This window comes from Bos mutus, chromosome 10 (assembly GCF_027580195.1).
Source record: "Bos mutus isolate GX-2022 chromosome 10, NWIPB_WYAK_1.1, whole genome shotgun sequence".
In the NCBI taxonomy this organism is placed as follows: domain Eukaryota; kingdom Metazoa; phylum Chordata; class Mammalia; order Artiodactyla; family Bovidae; genus Bos; species Bos mutus.
Window position 1 is genome coordinate 28,038,262 of NC_091626.1, and position 21,274 is coordinate 28,059,535.

The 21,274-nt window shown below is 52.8% G+C and overlaps 1 protein-coding gene across 1 annotated transcript in view; it reads left to right on the top strand.

Annotated features, from left to right (window-relative positions):
- Window positions 1-21,274, top strand: part of ACTN1 (actinin alpha 1) — a 98,183-nt gene that overhangs the window by 69,983 nt on the left and 6,926 nt on the right. Inside the window, 10 exon segments of the mRNA XM_005905735.3 lie at window positions 3,476-3,557; window positions 4,778-4,863; window positions 11,681-11,773; window positions 13,022-13,252; window positions 14,971-15,118; window positions 18,325-18,475; window positions 18,921-19,029; window positions 19,526-19,666; window positions 20,445-20,627; window positions 20,897-21,031. Coding sequence (XP_005905797.2) covers window positions 3,476-3,557; window positions 4,778-4,863; window positions 11,681-11,773; window positions 13,022-13,252; window positions 14,971-15,118; window positions 18,325-18,475; window positions 18,921-19,029; window positions 19,526-19,666; window positions 20,445-20,627; window positions 20,897-21,031 — 1,359 coding nt within the window.

The following is a 21,274-nucleotide window of genomic DNA, read 5'->3' on the forward strand; positions in this document are numbered from 1 at the left end:
CCACCTGCTCTGAGAGCCCACAGCCCAGCGTGAGAGCGTGTCAGTCTTAGACTAGCCTAGGAGACGGCCCCTCTGGAAGTAAGAGGAAAACACCTTACATCAGGGCTCCTTGAGTGTGTATATGCTTGCCAACATGCCCAACCTGCCAGGAAAGGCATCAAAAGCGCCACAGAAATTCTGTTAGGATGCTGAGATCCTCAGTGGCATTTCCCCGTTCTGAGATCCTCAGTGGCATTTCCCCGTTCTGGTTTTCTGGGTTTCCCAAGGTGCGTGCCTTACTTTCCTAATTTTAGATTCTCACGTCCTTAGAGATGTGTATCCCAGCCTTGTCTGAGACGTGCTGCGCAGTCCTGGGCAGGTCCCCCCCAGGGATCTGCTTTCCCTCCTGGTCGAAAGTTGGAGGGGATTTTGTTGCCGCTTGATTTCATTTGCGCTTTTGGCGTGAAGCTGCTGGGGGATTTTCTTGAGCGTCTGTGTTGAGGAGCAGACCGGGAGGTGGGAGCTGTGTGTCTAGCTTCATGGTGGTTCTTAGCGTCCGGGCTGGTTAAAGGACACTGGCCTGACCTTGGAGAGGGCCGTCCAGGACACTCTGACTGGACTCACTGCCCTCCCTCTCAGCCTATCCCGGCACAAGAGGCCTCGTGGAGCAGGCATCCTGGGAGAGACCACCCTTGGTGCCCTCCCCACCCCACCCCAGTAGACGGTCTGGAGCTCAGGTTGGAATGTCCCCTGTAGGTGCTTGGATCTCTTGACAAAAAAGACTTCTAGGAATGACTGTTCTGGTTTTTGTCTCCTTGACCTCAGTACTTGGAGATCTTGGTTTTCAGCCAAGTCCCCCACCTTGCCTGTGCCCACCGTGGCCATGCCAGGCTTGATGTTGCAGGTAGAGGAGCTGCTCTGTGGCATCAGACCCTCTGTTTGGGGGGATGTGTGTGTAGGAGGGGGCTGCCGAAAAGGATTTGTGAGGGGAGAAAAGAGTCTGGTGGAGTTTCCCACACTCTCCAGAAATCCTAAGTTGGGCCTGAAGCTTGAGGCTGGGCCCCTGCCTTTCTGGAGGGGCTCACCACCTGCCGAAGGAGGGGAGCCCGCTGACTGGCCCTGTGATAGCTGTGTCCAGGTATATGTGGACGGGGGCCGGCTTACCTCTCGGGGGATGGGGAATCCCAGCCCTCTAATTCAGCCACTTTGCAAAGAAAAAAAGCAATTTGAGAACCCACCACCACCACCCCACTCCCCACCGCCCCAGCTGAAAAGTGTGCGGCCAAACCAAACAGGGGCCGACGTGGGGGAATCCTGGAGATGGAGACTTTTTTAAAGGCGTCATCATCACAGTCCTCCCAGCCGGTCAGCGGATGCACCGTGGTGACGGGAGTGTGTGTGCCTGGGTCCCTGCGTGGGGGGCTAGGGAGGCAGCACCCAGTTGATGCACAGCTGTGCCCAACCCTGTGTAAAGCGGGGCCTGTGCTGACTGTGGCTCTTCAGTCTCACCCCACACACCCCCGCCCTGACTCCAGGAGCCTCAGCCATTAGGGGAGGGAGAGTCCAGGGGCCTTTGTCTCATCCTCGGCCAGCTCTCTCCCCACCCTCTGCCCTCTCCGTGTCTTTTCATTTCTCCCGGCTCATTTCTCTGTGTTTCTCTGTGTCTGTCTCTTCTCTTCAATACAGTAGCAATAGCGATACTAGAATCCTAGCACAGACCTGTTCCCACTGAACCGTGGGCTCTTACCAGAAAGCCCAGAGGTTGCCAGAGCCTCTGGAGCTTGGGAACAGTGGGGAGCCAAGGGCTCTGACCAGGGAACACTTCCTTCGGTGGGCATGGGGGCCTGGTGGTCCCTGGGAATCTGGCAGGGTAGGGACGTGCGCACCCGGGGCCTGAGGATGGCCTAAGGCCTTGGACGGATATGACCACTGCCTCTTGGCAGTGGTTTTTATCATTCTGGAAACTGTCAGAAGCTTTCCCAGAAGGACTCCACCTTCTCTATTTTGAGCAATTTCTTCCTGAAAGTGTCCCAAATGAATGGATGTATCCTTTTGTCCCCTTTGATTCTCACCTTAGCAGATGCAGAAGCTGAGTTGCAGGCTGACAAAGCCAGTTTGCTTTAGGTTAGGCTTAGGAACCAAGAAGAGAGTGGGAGGTCCAGCCAGGAACTCTCTACTAAGTTGTGGCTCTTTTTCCACATTAAATTTTTTTTTTCAATTTGGTCAAATGTACATAATATGAAAAGTACCACTTTTAGAGGGGTGAGAGGGAGGGGATATTTGTATACATACAGCTGGTTCACTTTGTTGTATAGCAGAAACTAAGACAACATTGTAAAGCAATTATACTCCACGATTTTTTTTTTCAAGTACCACTTGAAGCATTTTTAAGTGTACAGTTCGGTGATATTAAGTATATTCACACCACCACCGTCCATCTCCAGAATGCTTCATCTTGCAAAATTGAAATTCTGAAGCCATCACACCATCACTCTCCACTCCTGCTTCTGCCAGCTCCTGGCAGACCACCGTTCTGCTTTCTGTATCTAGGAATTTAGGAGTAGGTACCTGTATAAGTGGCATCATATAATATTTGTTCTTTGAGTCTGGCTTATTTCCCTTTGCTTAATGTTTTCATGGTTCATCTATGTTGTAGCACGTTTCAGGATCTCTTCTCTTTTTTCCGCAGAATAGTATCCTGTGTCTATCTATCTGTCCATGAACGTTTGTGTTATTTCCACCTTTTGGCTATCATGTATAATGCTGTTATGAACGTGGATATACAATTATTTGAGTCCCTGTTTTCAGTTCTTTGGGATATAGACCCAGAAGTGGAATTGCTATGTCATATAGTTCCATGTTTAACTTTTTCAGGAACTTCCATACTGTTTTTCCATAGCAGCTGTACCATTTTACAATCCCACCAAACAGTGCACAAGGGTTCTGATTTTTCCACCTCCTCACCAGTCCCCGATAAGTTTTCTTGAGAAGGTAGCAGAAGCCAGAATGTAGTCAGAAGACTGTGGCTATTTGAAGGAGTCCCCAAATTTCATGGAATGTGAGCACCAAAGGGGCTTGAGAGCTCCTAGTCCAACTTTTGAGTAACAGATGGGGAGACTGAGGTTAGGTTGTTTGCCAGTCCAGCTGGCTGGTGGCAGAGCTGAAACCAGAAGTCAAGACTGATGGTTCCCAGGCCAGTGCCCCTGTCTCAGCTTGCATTTCTTAGCAATTCTTTCTTGGGCTGCAGGCTAGTATTCTTCACTCTATTTCTTTGACAAAGAAACTGCAACTTGAAGAGGAAAGATGGCATTTAAGTCCCCCAGCTAGCAGATCCTGGCCATGAGGCCAGACTTCTATACCCAGAGCTGGCCCCTGAGGACTGAACCAGGGAGGGGCCACAGCAGTACCCGCTTGCCCCCGAGTCTTGATGATCATGCAGTGGGGGCATCCAGAAACTTCTTGTGCTTCTCACCCGCCTCTTCTTCTTCTCCCCTAGGATGACCCACTGACAAACTTGAACACAGCTTTCGATGTAGCGGAGAAGTACCTGGACATTCCCAAGATGTTGGATGCAGAAGGTGAGAGGCCCTTCCCTCTGAGCCTTCGGCTTTTCTCCCAGCTGCATGCAGCGGCCAAGGGGCTGGGCCTTGGCACTCTGAGGCCAGACGGGAGAAGGCCTGGTTCCTGGGATCTCTTCTGGGGAGCCTGGGGATCACTAGTCTCTCAGGGATTCCACAGATAGATACCTTGAGATTTGGAGGGGGAGGTGGTAGCTGGTGCTGAAAAGGGCTGCCCGAGGGTGATGCGTATCTTGGTCTTGGAGTTGGGGTGCTGGGTGTTGGGGTGGAGCACAGTGGTCCTTTGTTGTTTAGGGGAGAGAAAAAGGTTTATTTACATGTGCTTCATGTCCATACATGGGAGCTTGCAGTGATGGGTAATTCAAAGAGATGATTTGAGTTTGAGGTCTATATGCATATCTAACTTCACAGGGGAAAGGGAGGGAGAGAAAGAACACTTATGGGCATGCTAATGACTTTTTGGAAAGATGAATGGACCCTTAGGAGAAGAGATGGAAGGTACAGTTTGTGACAATGTCTGTCAAGTTGTGGGGACATTTTCCAATGTGCAAAAGAAGGGAAAATAATATAAGGAACTTCCATATACCCACCGTCCAGATAGAACAATTATTGCGATTTTGTCACTTTTTTTTTTTTTTTTTCTATTTGTCTTCTTGTTGAAGTATTTTAAAACAAATCCCAGACACATCATAGCATCTCACTACTACATACTTCAGAATATAGACCTTAAAAATAGAAATAGTTTCATTCTATTTTTCAATCATAAAATAGTTTTCACACCAAGCAAATGGACAGTAATTCTTGGATACATCTGCCACTTGGTTCAAAATCAAAATCTCCCCATTATTTCTCTTTAGTTGGTTTGACCAGAGTGTGCACGTGGCATTTCATTGTTCTAGTTCTTGTATCTTTTCTAATCTGTAGCATTTCCCTCTTCCCTCCAACACCTTTGGTTCCTGGCATTGAACTTGTAGCCTGACGACCAGCTGTTCTGAGCGCCCATTTCTCTGGTTTGTCTCGTTTCCTTCCTCAGGTACCATTTCACTCCTTCCTCTGCCTCTTGTGTTCCTGTGAGTGGAAGTTGATGCCAGATGCTGGTTAGATCCAGGCTCAGCGTCTTGGCAAGAAGACTTATGGTTCTGAGAGCTGCTTTTCCCATCACATTAGGGAGTGTATCATGTGTTCACCAGCTGGCTTTAACTCCAGATTTTTCTTGACAGACATCGTCGGAACCGCCCGCCCGGACGAGAAAGCCATCATGACTTACGTGTCCAGCTTCTACCACGCCTTCTCTGGAGCCCAGAAGGTACCTGGGGCCCCTTGCTCCTTCCTTGCCCAGCGCACCTCATGCCTGAGCCCGATCCACGCCCTCCCACCCCTCCTCTCCCCGGCGACAGAGTCCGGACGGTCTGTCTCTTCAGTAGCGTCAGTCCCCGGTGCCAACGTGGCGTGTCATATTCTTGCTCAGCTCCTCTCCTGCCCACCCCCCACCCCACCCCAGCCTCTCTGCTCTCGCTCATCTTCCTCTATCTGCTGTCTCAGAGAACACTGGGAAAGAGCTCACCTTCTGGGACCCAGATGGCAGACTTCAGCAGGAAGGGGCGGCATGGGTGAAATTAACCAGGAGGCGCCTGGAAGGCGACGTGGGCAGTAGCCCTCCTTGCCCACCTCTGCTGAAGCTATGGCTTTAGCAGAGCAGCACGGTGGCCCTTAGGGAGGAAATCTGACAGGGGCACCTCCTGTCTTCACTGACCTGTCCTGCAGCAGTGCCACGAAGCCCCTCCCTTTCTCCCGCTCACAACTGTGGTTTAGCCAATCTGTCCACAGCCCCCTTGGCCCTTGACACCTTCTATATCTTGCCCGGGGCCCCCAGGTGGGGTCAGTACATGAGGGAGGGAGGGAGGGAAAGGGGGAGCAGCTGTGAGCCCTGCCAGTGTCCTGACCTAGTATTGCTCAGGGAGGTCTGAGGTTCCAGTCCAGTGGTGCAGGCTCTGCACTCAAATCATTGACACTGAAGATTTGAGTATTTCTGTTAGCTGGCAGCTGACGCCCCTCCGCTAGACCTCCCTCACAGGCAGGACCCCAGAAACACAGCATCCAGGTTGCTGTGACCACAAGCGGCAGGCTTGCCTTATCAGCTCTGGGCCTTGGACCTGCCTCACACTCAGGCAGATTTCCTGCCCTCTGCATGGAGTTTGAGTGGCCTGTTTTGAAATGCATGATGGGGTGATGCCCCTTCCCCTGCCCCCAGCCTTCCCCAGCCCCCACCTTTGCTCTTTCAGCCTGGACTCTCTCACACCCTGTCCCGTTTGTCCTGCCAGCATCTCATTTTCTCAGTGTCTGTCTGTCTGTGCTCTCTGTCTACCGTGGCTGTTGGGTTGATTCTGTGCTGTGCCGCCTCCTTCTCCTCTCAACCTCTTCTCCTTCTCTGTGCAGATGTATAGGCACGCTAAGGCCGGATGGGAAGGCCCCGTGACCTAATGTTTCATGTCACGGCCACGCCTTCTCGGTGCGCAGAAGGTGAGCTCTCCCTCGGCCTCGCCCACTCTCCCAGCGCCCTTCTGCCCACCTCTTCCATCCTCTCCGAATACTCCAGCAGCAGCCCCTTGGAACTGCAGCCCTGGAATGAAAGGAAGGATTAGAAAAGACCCCCCACACACAACCCCGACGTCCTGCAGGAGGGCAGGATGCTCTCTGAACTTTGGCCAGGACACTTAAAGATGCTGGAGAACGCCCGCTTCTGGATGGCCTTGGGCATCTCTGTCCCCACACACTGGGCATAATGGGTGCCACAAACAGGAAAGAAGTCTCAGCTCTTTCCCTGGACTGAGTTGAAAGCCCTTATCCCAAGCAGTGCAGTTTGGGGCTCTGCTTGTTTTCATAAATATTGAGGACCCTGTCACTTCTCTCTCTCCCTCCTACTTGAGCAAGATCACCCTCTAAAATTACCCAGCAGTCAGGGCAGGGAGAATTCTTTTACCTTCCTCCTGGTGTCCAGGCCCTGGGCTTAGAGTCCTGCCTGATCCTTCCCACCCATGTCTGCCAGGGACAGTGGTGCAGGTTGCACACTGTACAAGGGTGCCACGTGTACATCATAGACCATGAAGATTTGAATATTTTTTACTAAAATAATCTTGGAAATGGCCCTAAAAATGTCTTCTAACAGAATGAGAATGACAGTTTTCTAATAGAACTGCCTTGAGGGAAAAGGTGCCTTTAAAAAAAAAATTATACATAAAAGCATGAGGTGAGCTAGCAGCAGGCCCATCCCCTGCCTGGATGGGCACCCGTGACCTTCTTCACTTTCCTTCCAGGTCTCATGGGCGCTGCTTGGCAGGAAACAGCCCTGCCTGGAGGCTCCCTATTCTGGGTGTCCCTGCCCCCCCAGGAGGCCCAGACCTTTCCAGCCTCTTCTCTGGTCTGCATCTTGCTTCTTCTTCTTTCTCTTTGTCCCATCTCTGCTGCTGCTCTTTCTTGTCAACTTCTTCTGGCCCCTCTTACACCCCACCTTTTAGGCAGGACGTGAGCACCATCTATCTACTTGTCTCGGGGGACCTCCAGCCCCAAGAACCGCATGGAGCCCTGCCCGCGCCCAGAGCTAGGCTGAGCTGCCTGCCATGGTCTTTCCAACTCTCCTTCCACCAACTCCTCCTCCTCTCCTGCTCTTGCAGGATTCTGTCCTGGGCTTCATGCCTGTTAACACTGGCCTTCCCTGTCTCTGGAGCCTTCCCTGTGTCCTGGCTGATGATGCTCGGGAGGGAGCTTGTGCCTGTGTGGGTGTCCGCGTGCACGCGCGTGTGCGTGTGTGTGTGTGTGTGTGCACGTGTGTAGCAGCCTGCTATTCTCCTTCCCAAATCTCATACCACCTCCTCCCCATGCCCTCTTCCCTCTCACTCATCCTTGTTGCAGTCATTTCATGCTACTTTGGTCCGTATCTGAGGACAGCGTCATCAGCTTGGGGGGTATGGGGCTGGGGGTGTGGGTGGTGTTCCTTTCGTGTCCTGGGTTGGGGGCCTCACCCAGAGTTGCCCCTGCCAACCCACTTCGAAGGATTCAGGCAACTGCTTAGAGCCGAGCGGGCTGGTGGGCGGGGACTCTTACCCCTCTCCCGTGGAAGGAGGAGGAGTCTTTCCTACCCTCTTCCTTTCTTGACTGTCTTGTGTCTGAAGCCAATGTGGGAGAGTCTCCTGAAACCCGTGTCTGGTGCCCTGCGTCCTCTCCACTGTCCTTCTCTTGTCAAGCCTTGGGCAGTGGAACTAGAAAGGCAGCCAAGTCTGGAGGACGTGTGCACGCCTGTGTATATGTATTTGTGTGCCTGTGTGGATACGAGTGTGTGTGTGTGATTGACGTTCCTAGTCAGATGAGACCAGCTTCTGTGTGATGCACTGGTTTAGGTTCTAATTCTTTCTCAGCCTCTCCTCTCTCTTCTTCTTCTCCGTAGGGATTTAGAAGGTGTTGTGAGCAACCAGATTTTGTTTTGTTTGTTGCTTTAATGTTCATGGCCTGTGAACTGTTTCTGAGAAAACAGCCCTTTAGGGTGTGAACTGGATCTGCTGTGGGGTTCTGGATGCTCTTAGAAGTAGATGATGCTGTTTGCATCATTCCATTTGTCATCTGTCGGTTGTGAATCTTCTAAGGCAAAGAAATCCTGTACCTGCCCTCGGGAGATTCATGGTCCATCTGGGAAAACTTTTAATAAAAGAAGCTCACAATGCTGTGGTCTAATCTCTGCTGTGCTTCAGACCTGAGCAGGGGAGGGGTTGCTGCAGGGCTGTGGGACATGGAGACTTTCTTGCTTGCTTGCTTGCTTTTTTTTTTAGTTTTGGCTGTGCTGGCTCTTCATTGCTGCTTAGGCTTTTTTCCAGTTGCAGCAAGCGGGGGCTACATTCTAGTTGCAGTGAGGGCTTCTCATTGTGGTGGCCTCTCTTGTTGCAGAGCACGGGCTCTAGGTGCTAGGGCTTCAGTAGCTGCAGCTCAAGGATCAATAGTTGTGGCTCCCAGGCTCTAGAACATGGGCTTAGTAGTTATGGCACACCGACTTAGTTGCCCTGTGCCATGTGGGATCTGACCAGACCAGGGATGGAACCCATGTCTTCTGCATTGGCAGGCAGATTCTTTACCACTGAGCCACTAGGGAAAGCCCCATGGAGGCTTTCTTGAGTAGGAGACACTTGAGCCTGAGGGTCTTAAGGGTTGAGTGGTGGGGGAGTTCTGCAAATGAAAGGCTCGGGGAGGTTGAGGAAGGCGGTTACGGTTTGTGGGTAGCTTCGTGGTGTGACCATGCAGCCTCAAAGGGAGAGCAAGTTAGCACTGGTCTGGGTCTCATCCTGCAAGCTGGAACAGGGAGTAGGGGTGAAGCCAGAGTTGGCGACTGGCGTCTGGGGGTGCTGCTGGCAGGAACACCAGGGCAGGGAACTCACTTGGATCGTGAAGGAAGGCTGAGCCGAAGGAAGCTGTGGGAGGAAGGAAATGGGCAATTCTAGCTAGATTTGGGAATTTTTTGACTAAAAGTGTCGCAGATGAGATCTTCTTGGCATTCGCATGACTCTGTGGGTGGCAGGTGGCAGAGCCATGGGGTTCATTTGGCCACATTTGGCTGTTTGATGTCACCATCATTGAAGCTGCTTCCTTTCAGTTTGACCTGGGATAGCAAGGGTTTCATTTGGGGGTAGCTAAGTGCTCTGGGAATAATAATCCATAACTTAAAAATCCAGATCTCCAATATTGCAGGCAGAATTCTTTACCGTCTGAGCCACCAGGGAAGCCCCAAGAATACTGGGGTGGGTAGCCAGTCCCTTCTCCAGGGATCTTCCTGACCCAGGGATCGAACCCAGGCCTCCCGCGTTGCAGGCAGATTCTTTACCTGAGCCACAAGGGAAGCCCTAACTTGGAAACAACTAATGTAAAACTAAGCACATTGTTTTGTATGACACTGTTTAGTAATACAAATAGTGGGTCATAAAAAAAACATAAAAATACTTTCCATGGAAGGGTCAGAAATTTTTTCCTTTGGTACTTGGAAGTCACCCTTTTGCCTGTTTCCATAAAATATTTTCTCAGCCCATCGATGATCTTTGTAAAAAGTCCCCAGAAGGCCCACCCGGAAACTCCCCAGACTTTATCCAAGAGGAGCCCCCTTTGACCCTGGATCAGACAGCCGGCTCTGAGGGGCGGGTGAGGCTTTTGAGGCCCAGAAGTCACGTCTTCCAGAATCCCATGAGCATGCAGGCCTCATTCAGTCCATCAAGTCTGCAAATTGGCCCACAAATCAAAGTTTATGTCTTCCAAGCTTAGGATCTCAAGATGAATCAGAGGATAACAAGGTGAAGGCGGGCTTGATCCATTAACTGTCACAGCGATGTTGACTCTTGCCTGCGATTCTTACCTGCTCGGTCAGCACTTTGGGCCGGGGACTTTGCAGCCACCCCATGTTCTTACATACATGTCAGCACACAGGAGAGCACTGGCCTCTGCCAGGGTCCCCCTCCCCAGCCTTTGGGAAACAACTCTGGTGACTTTGGGCAGATTCATGGGGTACATCAGCCAGTGCCCAGGACCCTACTTGTTCTGTGGCCTCTCATCTTCTGAGACAGGTCCGGGGAGGCATTTCCCTCCTCGTCACCTCTTGGGATTCCCCACGGTTGCCTGTTGGTTCTTAAGAGGAAGGATGATCAATCGGGGGTTCCTGATTGTCCTGTTGAGAAGTGGCTTTAGCATCTCCAGGACAGTTAGGTGGCGGGGCCGGGGGTGAGGGTCTAAGGATGTGATGGCTTGTCTCCGTTTCTTGAGACCTGGGACTCCCAGCTCCTTGCTCCGCGGTCAAGCCACAGCTGCCCTGCTGGAGGCTCACCCACCCTGACACCCTGCCGTGGAGGGTATGTCTTCACTTTGAGCTTGAAAGGTCCTTTATGGTGATCTCATCCTGCCCTCGTGCACATACCTCCCGGCACAGTCACCCACGCATCACGTGGTCTGGTGGGTGTGTGTCCTATTTGAAGAATTCCACGAGGAAAAAAACATTTACATCTTCTCAGTCATTCCTTCCCAAATGAAAGCACCCTCTTTCTCAGGAACTTCTTCCTGATGCCTAAACTCAGTTTATCTTGCCGCAGTTTGAAACCCATTGTTCATCAAGTGGGTTCAAGGTCCCATCTTTCTCCCTCTTCAACCTTTGCCATCTGCAGGGTCACCCTTCTCCTGGGCCCTAGGATGTGTATCTGTCTACTTGTCATGATTGCCTGCTGCCACACTCAGGCTATCTTCCTTCCTATCCCAGGGCCCAGATGGCTTCGAGTTCCCCTCCCCTTGGAGCTGGGTTAGGACTGTGAACGGGAATTATATTTAGAGATCACCTGAGCCAAGTCCCTGCTGGCATCAGGTGCAGAGGGCCCTCTGAGCCAGAGAAGCCGTGTCCCCTGGGTTTCTGGGCCTTTGCATCTGATTGCCATTCAGTCTTTTATTCTTCTTGCCACCTGGCCCACCTCAGGTGTCTGCTGGCCCAGCACTCGGTGTGGGATGTGTGTTTACCTTTCCCAGAGGTGCCCAGGGTGGCTTTCTGGGCATCCTGTCTATGCTGGGTTGATTCTTAATTCCTGCATCTTCTCTAAAGTTCTTTGGGCCAGGAGCCTTGAGATTCTGCAAGGATCCTGAGAGGCCCCACTCCCTCTCACCACCTTATTCTAGGATGCCCAGATTTAAATTCCTGCATCTCCAAAATCCTGGCAGAACCAGTCTGAGAGCCTGAACCTTGGGAGTCCCAGGGTCTCTACTTGGAATTCCAGGATGGGCATAGATTTTCTCACCTTCCACCTGAGCTCAGCATCTCAATTATATCAACCATTGACTTAGTTTCTTCCCAACATACATGTTGGATCTCAAACTTACAGTCTTTTCTCCAGGGGCCCCCAGTTCAGCCACTTAGGTCTTTGTGTGTGCTCACTTGCTCTGTGGGACTCAGCCTGGGCTGGTAAAGAGGATGATGAGGAGCCTGTGAATTCAAAGTCTTGGGAGCTGCCTTCCAGCCATGTGATGCTGCAGGGGTGGGAGGAGCCCTTATTGGCGCAGGCGTGTGCCAGGCGCTCCCGCTGTTGCGACGCTGACCACCACCCTCTCTGTCTTGTCAGGCCGAGACAGCAGCCAATCGCATCTGCAAGGTGCTGGCCGTCAACCAGGAGAACGAGCAGCTCATGGAGGACTACGAGAAGCTGGCCAGCGACGTGGGTACCCTTGGGTTCTCCTGGTCTGGCCCTGGCAAGGCCTTGCCACCCTGTCCTGAGAGACCAGGGAGCCTGCAGTACCCATCCATTCCTCCAAATCCATCTCTGGGCACAGTCCCAGCCTGGGCATTGCCCCTCATCACAGCAGCTGACCGAGGGCGGCTTGGGCTCCCCCAGAGATCGGGGGTGGGGGTGGGTCAGGGGCCAGTCGGGACTTTGAAGAGCTGAGTTCCACGCTTTTTCTATCACCTCTCTGCTCTTGATTTTTTTTCACTTGACAAATGAAAGCTGTGCCAAGAGACCTCAGAGGCCTTTTGGGCCCAGTGTACTGTTACTCTGGGAGTTTCGTTTGAACTTAAAAGGAGCGTGCAGTTCTGAGAGGATGTGAACCAGGGATAAATCAGGCTGGCTCAGGCTAGCTTAGCGGCTGGGCCCCCCCAGAGGACGGGGGGGACAGGATGGGTTTGCTGTTCTGCCACTGACTGCATTTGGGTTAGAGCACCACTTGCTCCTTCCTTAATTCAGCCCCTGAACAGCTTAGCCCGGCCTCTTGGTGGACTTACTGTCCCCCAGCATAGTAAGAGCCCAGGTTCTGGGGTCCCAGTGCCTGGATTTAATCCCTGCCCTACTTCGGTCACCTTGGCAAGTCACAGAAGCTCACCATGCTTTGGTTATGTCCTCCGCCACTGGTGGGGACGGTCACAGCACTTAATCCCGTGATGACTTAGCTCGTCATCATTATTCAGATGAGTTAGTCTGGGCCACGTGATCCAGTTGCAGGGGATCACGAGTTTCCTCTCATCGTTTCCACTCCTCCACCCCCCGTCACCTCATTGAAGAAACAAAATTCAGGCTGTCCTCTGCAACCTTTTCTCTTTTGAGTCAAGGACCCACATTCTAGAATCCTCAAAGGTCAGATGGCAGGGCCTCTGGCCAGCAACCATTCACCCCTCCATGGTAAGATAGGGAAATTGAGGCCCAGCCAGGTAGTAGATGAAGAACTAGAGCTCGGGTCTCCTGCTGAGTTGAGCCATCTTGCCCCCAGGTTTCCCCTTGGGGAGCAGGGAGGTTGAGTGATGCTGGCTGTGGTTTGATATATCCTAGTGGCCAGGCATCATGGAGCCTTTGATTCTCAGAGGCAGCCTGGCCCTGTGGCCTGGGAACGGCCTGGGGTGATGGTTGGGAAAGAGTGTGCCCTCAGGAGAGATGCGGCCCCCCTCCCAGCGTCCTCCCCTTCTCCCTCCACAGCTGCTGGAGTGGATCCGCCGCACCATCCCATGGCTGGAGAACCGGGCACCCGAGAACACCATGCACGCCATGCAGCAGAAGCTGGAGGACTTCCGGGACTACCGGCGCCTTCACAAGCCGCCCAAGGTGCAGGAGAAGTGCCAGCTGGAGATCAACTTCAACACGCTGCAGACCAAGCTGCGCCTCAGCAACCGGCCCGCCTTCATGCCCTCCGAGGGCAGGATGGTCTCGGTGAGCACCCGGACTGCCCCAACCCGGAGCCGCTCCCAGGCGCCGGCAAAAGACGCACTGTGGGCGGGGCGGGGGCGGGGCGTGTGCTCATCTCCTGCCCACACTGCTCCAGGGATGGGTTCTCTCTCCCAGGTGACCACCCGGACTCCAGCCCACACTCGGCCAGGTGGGGCTCCCCCTCGCCCCATAGAGAGAGCCCCCTTTCTCCTCCCCACGCCGGGTCATACTTGCCCTTTCCAGACACCTGCTCATCTGCTTGGATCTGCCCCAGCACTTTCCTCCCCACCCCTCAAAGAGTCATCTCTGCCAACAAAACCCCACTTGACATGTTGACCCAAACAGAGCATAATTCAGGAGCTAAAAGGATAATTTTCACTTCCATGGAATCTTTTTTAGCACTTAAAAACTTTTTTTTTAATACCTTAATAGATTTTTTTTGGTAGGACAGTTTCAAATATGTAAATAAGTAAAATATAGAAAATAGAAATTCTTCATAATCTTCCTACCCAGGATCAACTTAAAGATTTTGGGGAGAAGAGATTCTTTTAGACTCTGTAAATGTGATTTTAAAGGGAATCCGAAAGCATCTTTTATTTAATAAGCTGCTTAGAAAAAAGAACTTACAGGGACTTCCCTGGTGGTTAGGAATCCACGCTTCCAGTGCAGGGGGCACAGGCTCAATCCCTGGTGGAGGAACTAAAATCCCCCATGCTACATGGCATGACCAAAAAAAAGGAAAGAAATAACTAATTATATCGTGACCAGCTTTCCATGTCATAACTTTTTTTCATTTTTGTCATTTTTTGTTATTCCTCCCTGTTTACCCTTTCCCCAGGACTTGAGATATGAGCCAGAGAAACATGCAAACAAAAATTTTAAAATAAAAAATTGACCAGGATAGAGCTTTTGTACTTTGCAGAGGAGAGTTGACAAGGAGACACAGGCACATAAGGGAAGCGTGGAAGGGGCTGGGAGAAACTTGTAAACAGCAGTGGAAGGAGGGAGGACCCTGGGGGAGTAGAGAAAGGCCTGACGTTGTGCATGCAGTTTGGAAAACTGTGGTCCTTTTACAGATTCCAGGCCAAGTCAGCAGCTTCTATATGGCTGGAGCTGCTGCTTGACAGGGGCGGGGTGTTGGGGGTGGGTGGCGCTCCGTGCTTTAATGTGCCCCTCCTGTGGCAGATGCAGTGTGGCCCCTGGCACATGGCGAGGACCTGGGTGGCACACGAGTCCGATCAGCCTGTCACTGCCCGGGGGTGTCCTTGTGCTAACTGTAGAGGGCAGCTCCATGTCTGAACGCCTGTGGGTTTGTGCTCATTACCTGTCACCATCTCTGGGTGACTCTGGGATGGCTACTGCCCAGAGCCCATGAGTAAACCCAGAAACATGAGGAGGCTGGGAGGCTCCCACCCCTGCCTGCCTTGTTCAGTTTGTTGCTCTGTCTCCCTGGCTGCCCCTGTGACCTCTGTGGTTGCTCAGAATCCTGGCAGAAGCCAGTCTTGGTGCCCAGAGGGCCTTGGGCTCTCTCCCCACTGGGATGCACTGCTAACGCCCCATAGCAGCATGGACCCACTTCCCTACCCAGGAGGCCTGGTGCCTAGGAACCCTAGGTCATACCAGGGGGACTGGGTGGGGAGGAGGCTCCTCCTGGAATGTATGAAGGAGCCGTGGGGGCTCGGGGGCCAGGTGGGCTGACCCTGTGCCTCCCATCCCTGCAGGACATCAACAACGCATGGGGCTGCCTGGAGCAGGCGGAGAAGGGCTATGAGGAGTGGCTGCTGAATGAGATCCGGAGGCTGGAGCGGCTCGACCACCTGGCAGAGAAGTTCCGGCAGAAGGCCTCCATCCACGAGGCCTGGACGGACGGTAAGACCAGCCTAGCCCCTGCCCCCCACCCCAAGCTTGGGTCTAGCTTTCGTGCTAAACCACCAGCCATAACTCCTTTCTCTCTCATGTTTTATTTTTTTGTCTCTTACTTGTCCCTTAACATTAGGTGAGTTCATGACCCACCCCACTCCCTTTTTTATTGGCCACACCCCATGGCACATGGGGTCTTGGTTCCCTGACCAGGGATCGAACCTGCCTCCTCTGCATTGGAAGTGTAGAGTCTTAACCATCAAGGAAGTCCCTCATTAGTATTTTGGTTGCTTCAGTTTTCTCCTCTGCTAAGTGGGGACAATAATAGTATCAGCTTAATATGTTTATGAAGATTAAGTGGCATAATACATCAGAAGCAATGAGAAAGGTTCCTGGCATACCATGTGCTATATGTGTGTTAATTATTCTCGTCACTGTAGTGGCTTCTCTTCCCTGGGTCGGGTTGGGGCTCACATGCTGATTCCACCACCTAGAGGCGGCGTATCTTGGACCAGTGGTCTTGTGTTCTTGTCTGTTACATGCAGGTGATGATGTGCCCTCCTATTATTTCTTAGGGCTGCAAATTGCCATAAACTGGGTGGTTTTACATGACACAAGGACATTCTTGTTCAGGAGACTAGAAGTCCTAATTAAGGTGCCGTCAGCACTGGCTCCTTCTAGAGCCTCTGAGGGGGAGGCGTCCCCTGCTTCTTCCTAGTGTCGGGTGGTTTTACTGGCACTTCTTGCTGTTCCTTGGCTTGTAGCAGCATCACTGTAATCTCTGCCTTCCATCATCACCGGCTGCTTCTCTCTGGGTCTTAGTGACCAAATCTACCTCTCAGTTTTCTGCTGAAGATACCAGTCATTGGATTTAGGGCCCACTCTAATCCAGTAGGATTTCCCAGGTGGGACAGTGGTAAAAAAATCTGCCTGCCAGTGCAGGAGGTGCAAGAGATACGGGTTCAGTCCCTGAGTCTGGATGATCCCCTGGAGAAGGAAATGACAACCTGCTCCAGTATTCTTTGCTGGGAAATCCCATGGACAGAGGAGCCTGGTGGACTACAGTCCACAGGGTTGCAAAGAGACAGACACATCTTAGTGACTAAACAACAGCTAATCCAGTATGACCTCATCTTAGCTAATTATATTGGCAGAGACCCTATTTCCAAATAAGGTCAGACTCTGAGGTTCTGGGTTGCCATGAGCTTTAGAGGGACATTATTAACTCAGCATACCTCCTCATGCGGTTGTTGTGCATTTTATGCGTAGTTGAGTGCCTGGCACATGAAACACACTCAGTAAATGGGAGCCTTTGATACCTTCCCCCCTCTGCCTTCTCTGCCGTTGTAGTAACCTGTAGCTCTGGCCTTAGCACCTGTGTGTCTCCATCACTCTGACCTGGAGCACTTGGCCATGTCTGGTGTCTGCTTGTTGGCAGATAATCTTCCCCAAAGAGAGAAGATCACACCCAGAATGGTCTTTTCCTTAGAACCTGGGCTGGGGCTGGAGAGTGAGCCATGCTACCCATCTCCTAGGGCCCTGCGGTCATTTCAGCTGAAGCCCCTGGAACAGACCCATTGGCCGGTAGAGCTCAGTACGCTGAGATGCCCCCATTCAGCTCTGTGGTGGTCCTCAGACAGTAGACTAGAGATGAGTAGGGACGGCCACACCCTGGGGCCATTAGGGAGTGGCTTGGAGCAGGAGGGGATAGGTGTGTGCTTGACTCAGCAGAGGGGTTTACTGGGCTTCATATACGATGATATGAGGTCACTGCGCGCCTTCCACTGTGCCTGTATGAGCTATCTATCCAGGCACGGATGGATGGAGGAGAAGGGGGGTGGTGGAGTTTGCACCGATTCACCCACACGCTTCTATTGTGTTCTCTCTGGTGCTAAGGAACAGCTCACAAGAAGGTACAGAGCAAAGATTGGCCCCGCCAGCCACCAGCAAAGGCATGAGAAGTGCTGGTGTGCCTGCAACAGACGCCGACATAGCAGTCTGGCTATAAGTACTCACAGCTGACAATGCTGTTGCCCACTTACCTAAGAACTGCATTTCTTGAGGCTGTCTAAAACCCCTAAACATGGCTGAAATCACGTGTCTGGGGTGTTTGCATGAGTCCATCTACAGTCCTGCCAGCTGAGGGGCCCACAGGCTCCATGGTAGCGCAGTGTGGTTACGCCACTGGGGGTTCAGCCGCTCGACAGAATGTTACGGGGCCATCGGAGTGACTCGTGTGATGGCCGTGGTGGCAGTGTAGAAACTGGTGATGCGCTGCTGAGTATTTTAAAAGCAGGATATGTAATTTACATACACCCAATGGTTTTAACACAACATCCAAAGAAGGCGAGACTGAAAAGGAGCAGATAAATAGGCTCATCTGTGATTTTTTTACCCTCTAAACTCATCATATTAATATTCTGACAAAAAGGAGTAGAGAGAAGGAGAGAAGCTATCACCTCTTTGGCCCAGCTCTCATTTCCTGAGAGTTGCTGAGCCTCCCTGACGGGGCAAACACCGGAGGTGGGCGTGCGGGCAAGGCCAGGTCAGCCTCTGTCCCGCAGCAGCCGCGTCACAGGGCAGCTGGGGACCGTCATCTAACAGCGATCTGAGAGCTCGATTCTCATCCTCTTCCCTTTGGAAACAAAAATCCAAGAAATGCAAGCCTTGCCTCGCCCCTTAAAAGAGAGGGCAGTGCACCTGAGGCTTGGAGAGGGTGCTGGCTGCTGATGGCTTCTGTGCAGAGTGCATTGGACAGGCTGCCCACCCTGGGTGTAATTGAGGGGCAGGGTCCCTGCAGGGCTGCTGGGGGCAGCAACTGTAAGTGGAGAAAACTCTAAAGACGGGGCACCCCTGAGGAACTTGTTTTCCCCAGGTTATACCACAGGCGTAGATCGTTGTTTCCTGCTGTTTATAAAGTTTGTGTTATACCCTGACTGTCCACTTAGCCTCATCATCTGTATATCACCACTCCTGGTGGCCCTGGCATACTCCATGAAAAGGAGTGACTTTCCCGCCCTCTGCCCCATCACGCATGTTCCGGCTGCGTATCTATTTTCTCGAACTGCAGATAATTGATCATCGTATGGGGCACATCTATCTCCTTGGGATATACCAGAAGTGGAGCTCCCGGGCCCTGAGGTGGGGGTGGTTGTGATCAAGAAGGTGGGCCTCCCGGCTCCTGCTCAGCCTTGTGCCCGACCTCTGACCCCCAGGCAAAGAGGCCATGCTGCGGCAGAAGGATTACGAGACGGCTACCCTCTCGGAGATCAAGGCCCTGCTCAAGAAGCACGAGGCCTTTGAGAGTGACCTGGCTGCCCACCAGGACCGCGTGGAGCAGATTGCCGCCATTGCCCAGGAGCTCAAGTAAGCCCGGCGGGCACTGCAGTGCTGTGGGAGGTGGGCTGTGGCCTGAAAAGTGAGCCGGGTCCTGGGGCAGGAGGTCATTGATACAGAAGACTAAGAACGTCCTCGCAGGTGGGGAATAGCCTGTGACCATTCTGTCACAGGCCTTCGGTCCTTACCTACAGCCAGTGTGGGACCAGAGGGTGACCGAGTATGGCTCTGAGATCTTGCCTGGTCTTAGTGGCTTCCTGTCACTGGGCATTGCAGTCAAGGCTGGTGTGACTTCCAGGCGAGGCTGGGGCAGGGGCCCTTGCGGAGGAGAACTGTTCTCCTCCCAGCAGTCTCCTGAAAGCCCAGAGGTTGAGGGTGGGAGTATGGGTCCTGGAAGGTCTTGAAGAAGTGCGCAGGAGAGCAGGCCGCAGAGGTAACCTGGGTCGCCTGTCTCTTCCTCTCTCCTCCCCTGCAGTGAGCTGGACTATTACGACTCACCCAGTGTCAACGCCCGGTGCCAAAAGATCTGTGACCAGTGGGACAATCTAGGGGCCCTAACCCAGAAGCGAAGGGAAGCTCTGGAGGTGAGAGCCCCTGAGGAGACAGAGACTCGCCTCCAGCAGCCCTGTGTGGCCTGTCTGCTTCACGACTCCCTTTGCTTTGGGCTGAGAAGCTCCACTGGGTTCCTCAGACCTTCCCCAGTCCTGGTCTGACCGTGGAAAGCTCACATTGGCACTGGACTTGACCTTTGCCCTGATGGAGATGCCCTGATCATGCCTTCTCCTCCTCCTGATTTAGTGTACTTGGAGCAAGCCCCACCTGTTTGAGAACCTTCCTGTTCTCTAAACCAGACTCTCTGGGGCCTAGGCGGGTGACTCCAGTGTGGGGTGGTCCATACACCCCATATTAAGAACCAGCACTCTGGGAGAGTCTGTTCTGAGTTATCTGGTCCTTCCAGACCTGAAACTCTCGGGCTAGCCAGAAGGATCTTGAAGTCTACTGGGTTGGGTGGGGGGTTGGTGATTCTGGACATGACGTTACTAAGCACCTTCCTATCCCCATGCCATTTGGCACTCCCAGCGCACGGAGAAACTGCTGGAGACCATTGACCAACTGTACTTGGAGTACGCTAAGCGGGCCGCACCCTTCAACAACTGGATGGAGGGGGCCATGGAGGACCTGCAGGACACCTTCATCGTGCACACCATCGAGGAGATCCAGGTGTGCTGCCGACCCCCTCATCCATGGAGGCTGGGTCTGCACGGCCCACACACTGCCCTTGTAGGGAGAGGGCTGAGGGTAGCCTCCCCAAGGATGTTCTAGATTTGAAAGCTTTGTGTTTTATTTATTTTGACTCCGTAATATATGCATATGGTATCAAATCTACAAGCTAAAGAGACTGTGCAATTTTTGTCCCCCAGCCCCCAGTGCCGCTCCCCAGAGGAGAGCAGGACACGGTCTCTGCATAGGCGAGCACATTTGTTTATTAATATGTTCTTCCCCCACTTTTTACGTAAAAAGTAGCTTTTATTATATACTGTATCCTGAACCTTTATTTCTAACCTCATAATTATCTTGGAGCTCATTTCACTGCAATAAGCCATTCTTTTGTACAGCTGCAGAGTGTTAGATGAAAAAGATTTTGCAGAACAATGAGAAAGTGTGTTAGGACAGGTCCCTTGAGCAGACCCAGGGCACCCCTTGTTCCCAACCTAACTGTGGGGTGGTGAGCCCCCAGGGAGATTGCTGCTGGATTCACCAGGCCTGAGCATGAAGCTGTGGCACCTTCCTGTGGCCAGCCCAGCCATCCTGGTTCTCAGCTGAAATAGTCCTGGGTTGATGCCTCCAGGCTGCCCAACTGGTGTGAGGCCGGCCTCCAGTGGCCCCTTCACCCACTTCTGCCCTGGGACCTGCAGGTCTCCCTTGGCTTATCTTGCCCATGGGAGGCATTGGTCCCTCCCAGTCATTGTGCTGCTTCTGCACGCCCGTCTCTCTCCAGGGACTGACCACAGCCCATGAGCAGTTCAAGGCCACCCTCCCCGATGCCGACAAGGAGCGCCTGGCTATCCTGGGCATCCACAACGAGGTGTCCAAGATTGTTCAGACCTACCACGTCAACATGGCAGGCACCAACCCCTACACAACCATCACGCCTCAGGAGATCAATGGCAAATGGGACCATGTGAGTCCAAGGGCTGGGTGGGGCGCTGGCGGAGCCATTGTAAGTTTCAGAAGGGCAGGGATTTTTGTCTGTCTGTATTCTGATTTTCATTGATTTCAGTGTCGTTCAGTAAGTACTCATTGTCTAGCAAATGAATGCATTTCTAGAACAGGTCAATGTGTTCACTCCTATTACTGCCTGGCCTCTTCCCTTCATGGCTCCTCCACTTCCTCTGACATGGAGGCAGATGGCCGGCCCGTCCCAATGTCCCCTGACTGTTCCTGCCCCAGGTGCGGCAGCTGGTGCCACGGAGGGACCAGGCCCTGACGGAGGAGCACGCCCGCCAGCAGCACAACGAAAGGCTACGCAAGCAGTTTGGGGCCCAGGCCAATGTCATCGGGCCCTGGATCCAGACCAAGATGGAGGTGGGTCCCAGCACCGAAGGCCCGGCAGGGGCTTCCACCCTTCCCTGCACCATCCCAGACAGTCAGGCTTTCCCTGTCTCCTCCTGGACGGGACCTGTGGCCACTGTGGGTCCTGAACCCACAGCTGGCCTGCTGCCCCATGGAGGGTGTGGGACCCGTGCCCACACAGGGACACCACATGAGACAGTCCCACGGAAGGATCAGTGCCTAGGTGACTGATTGGGCTTGCCCTGTGGCATATGT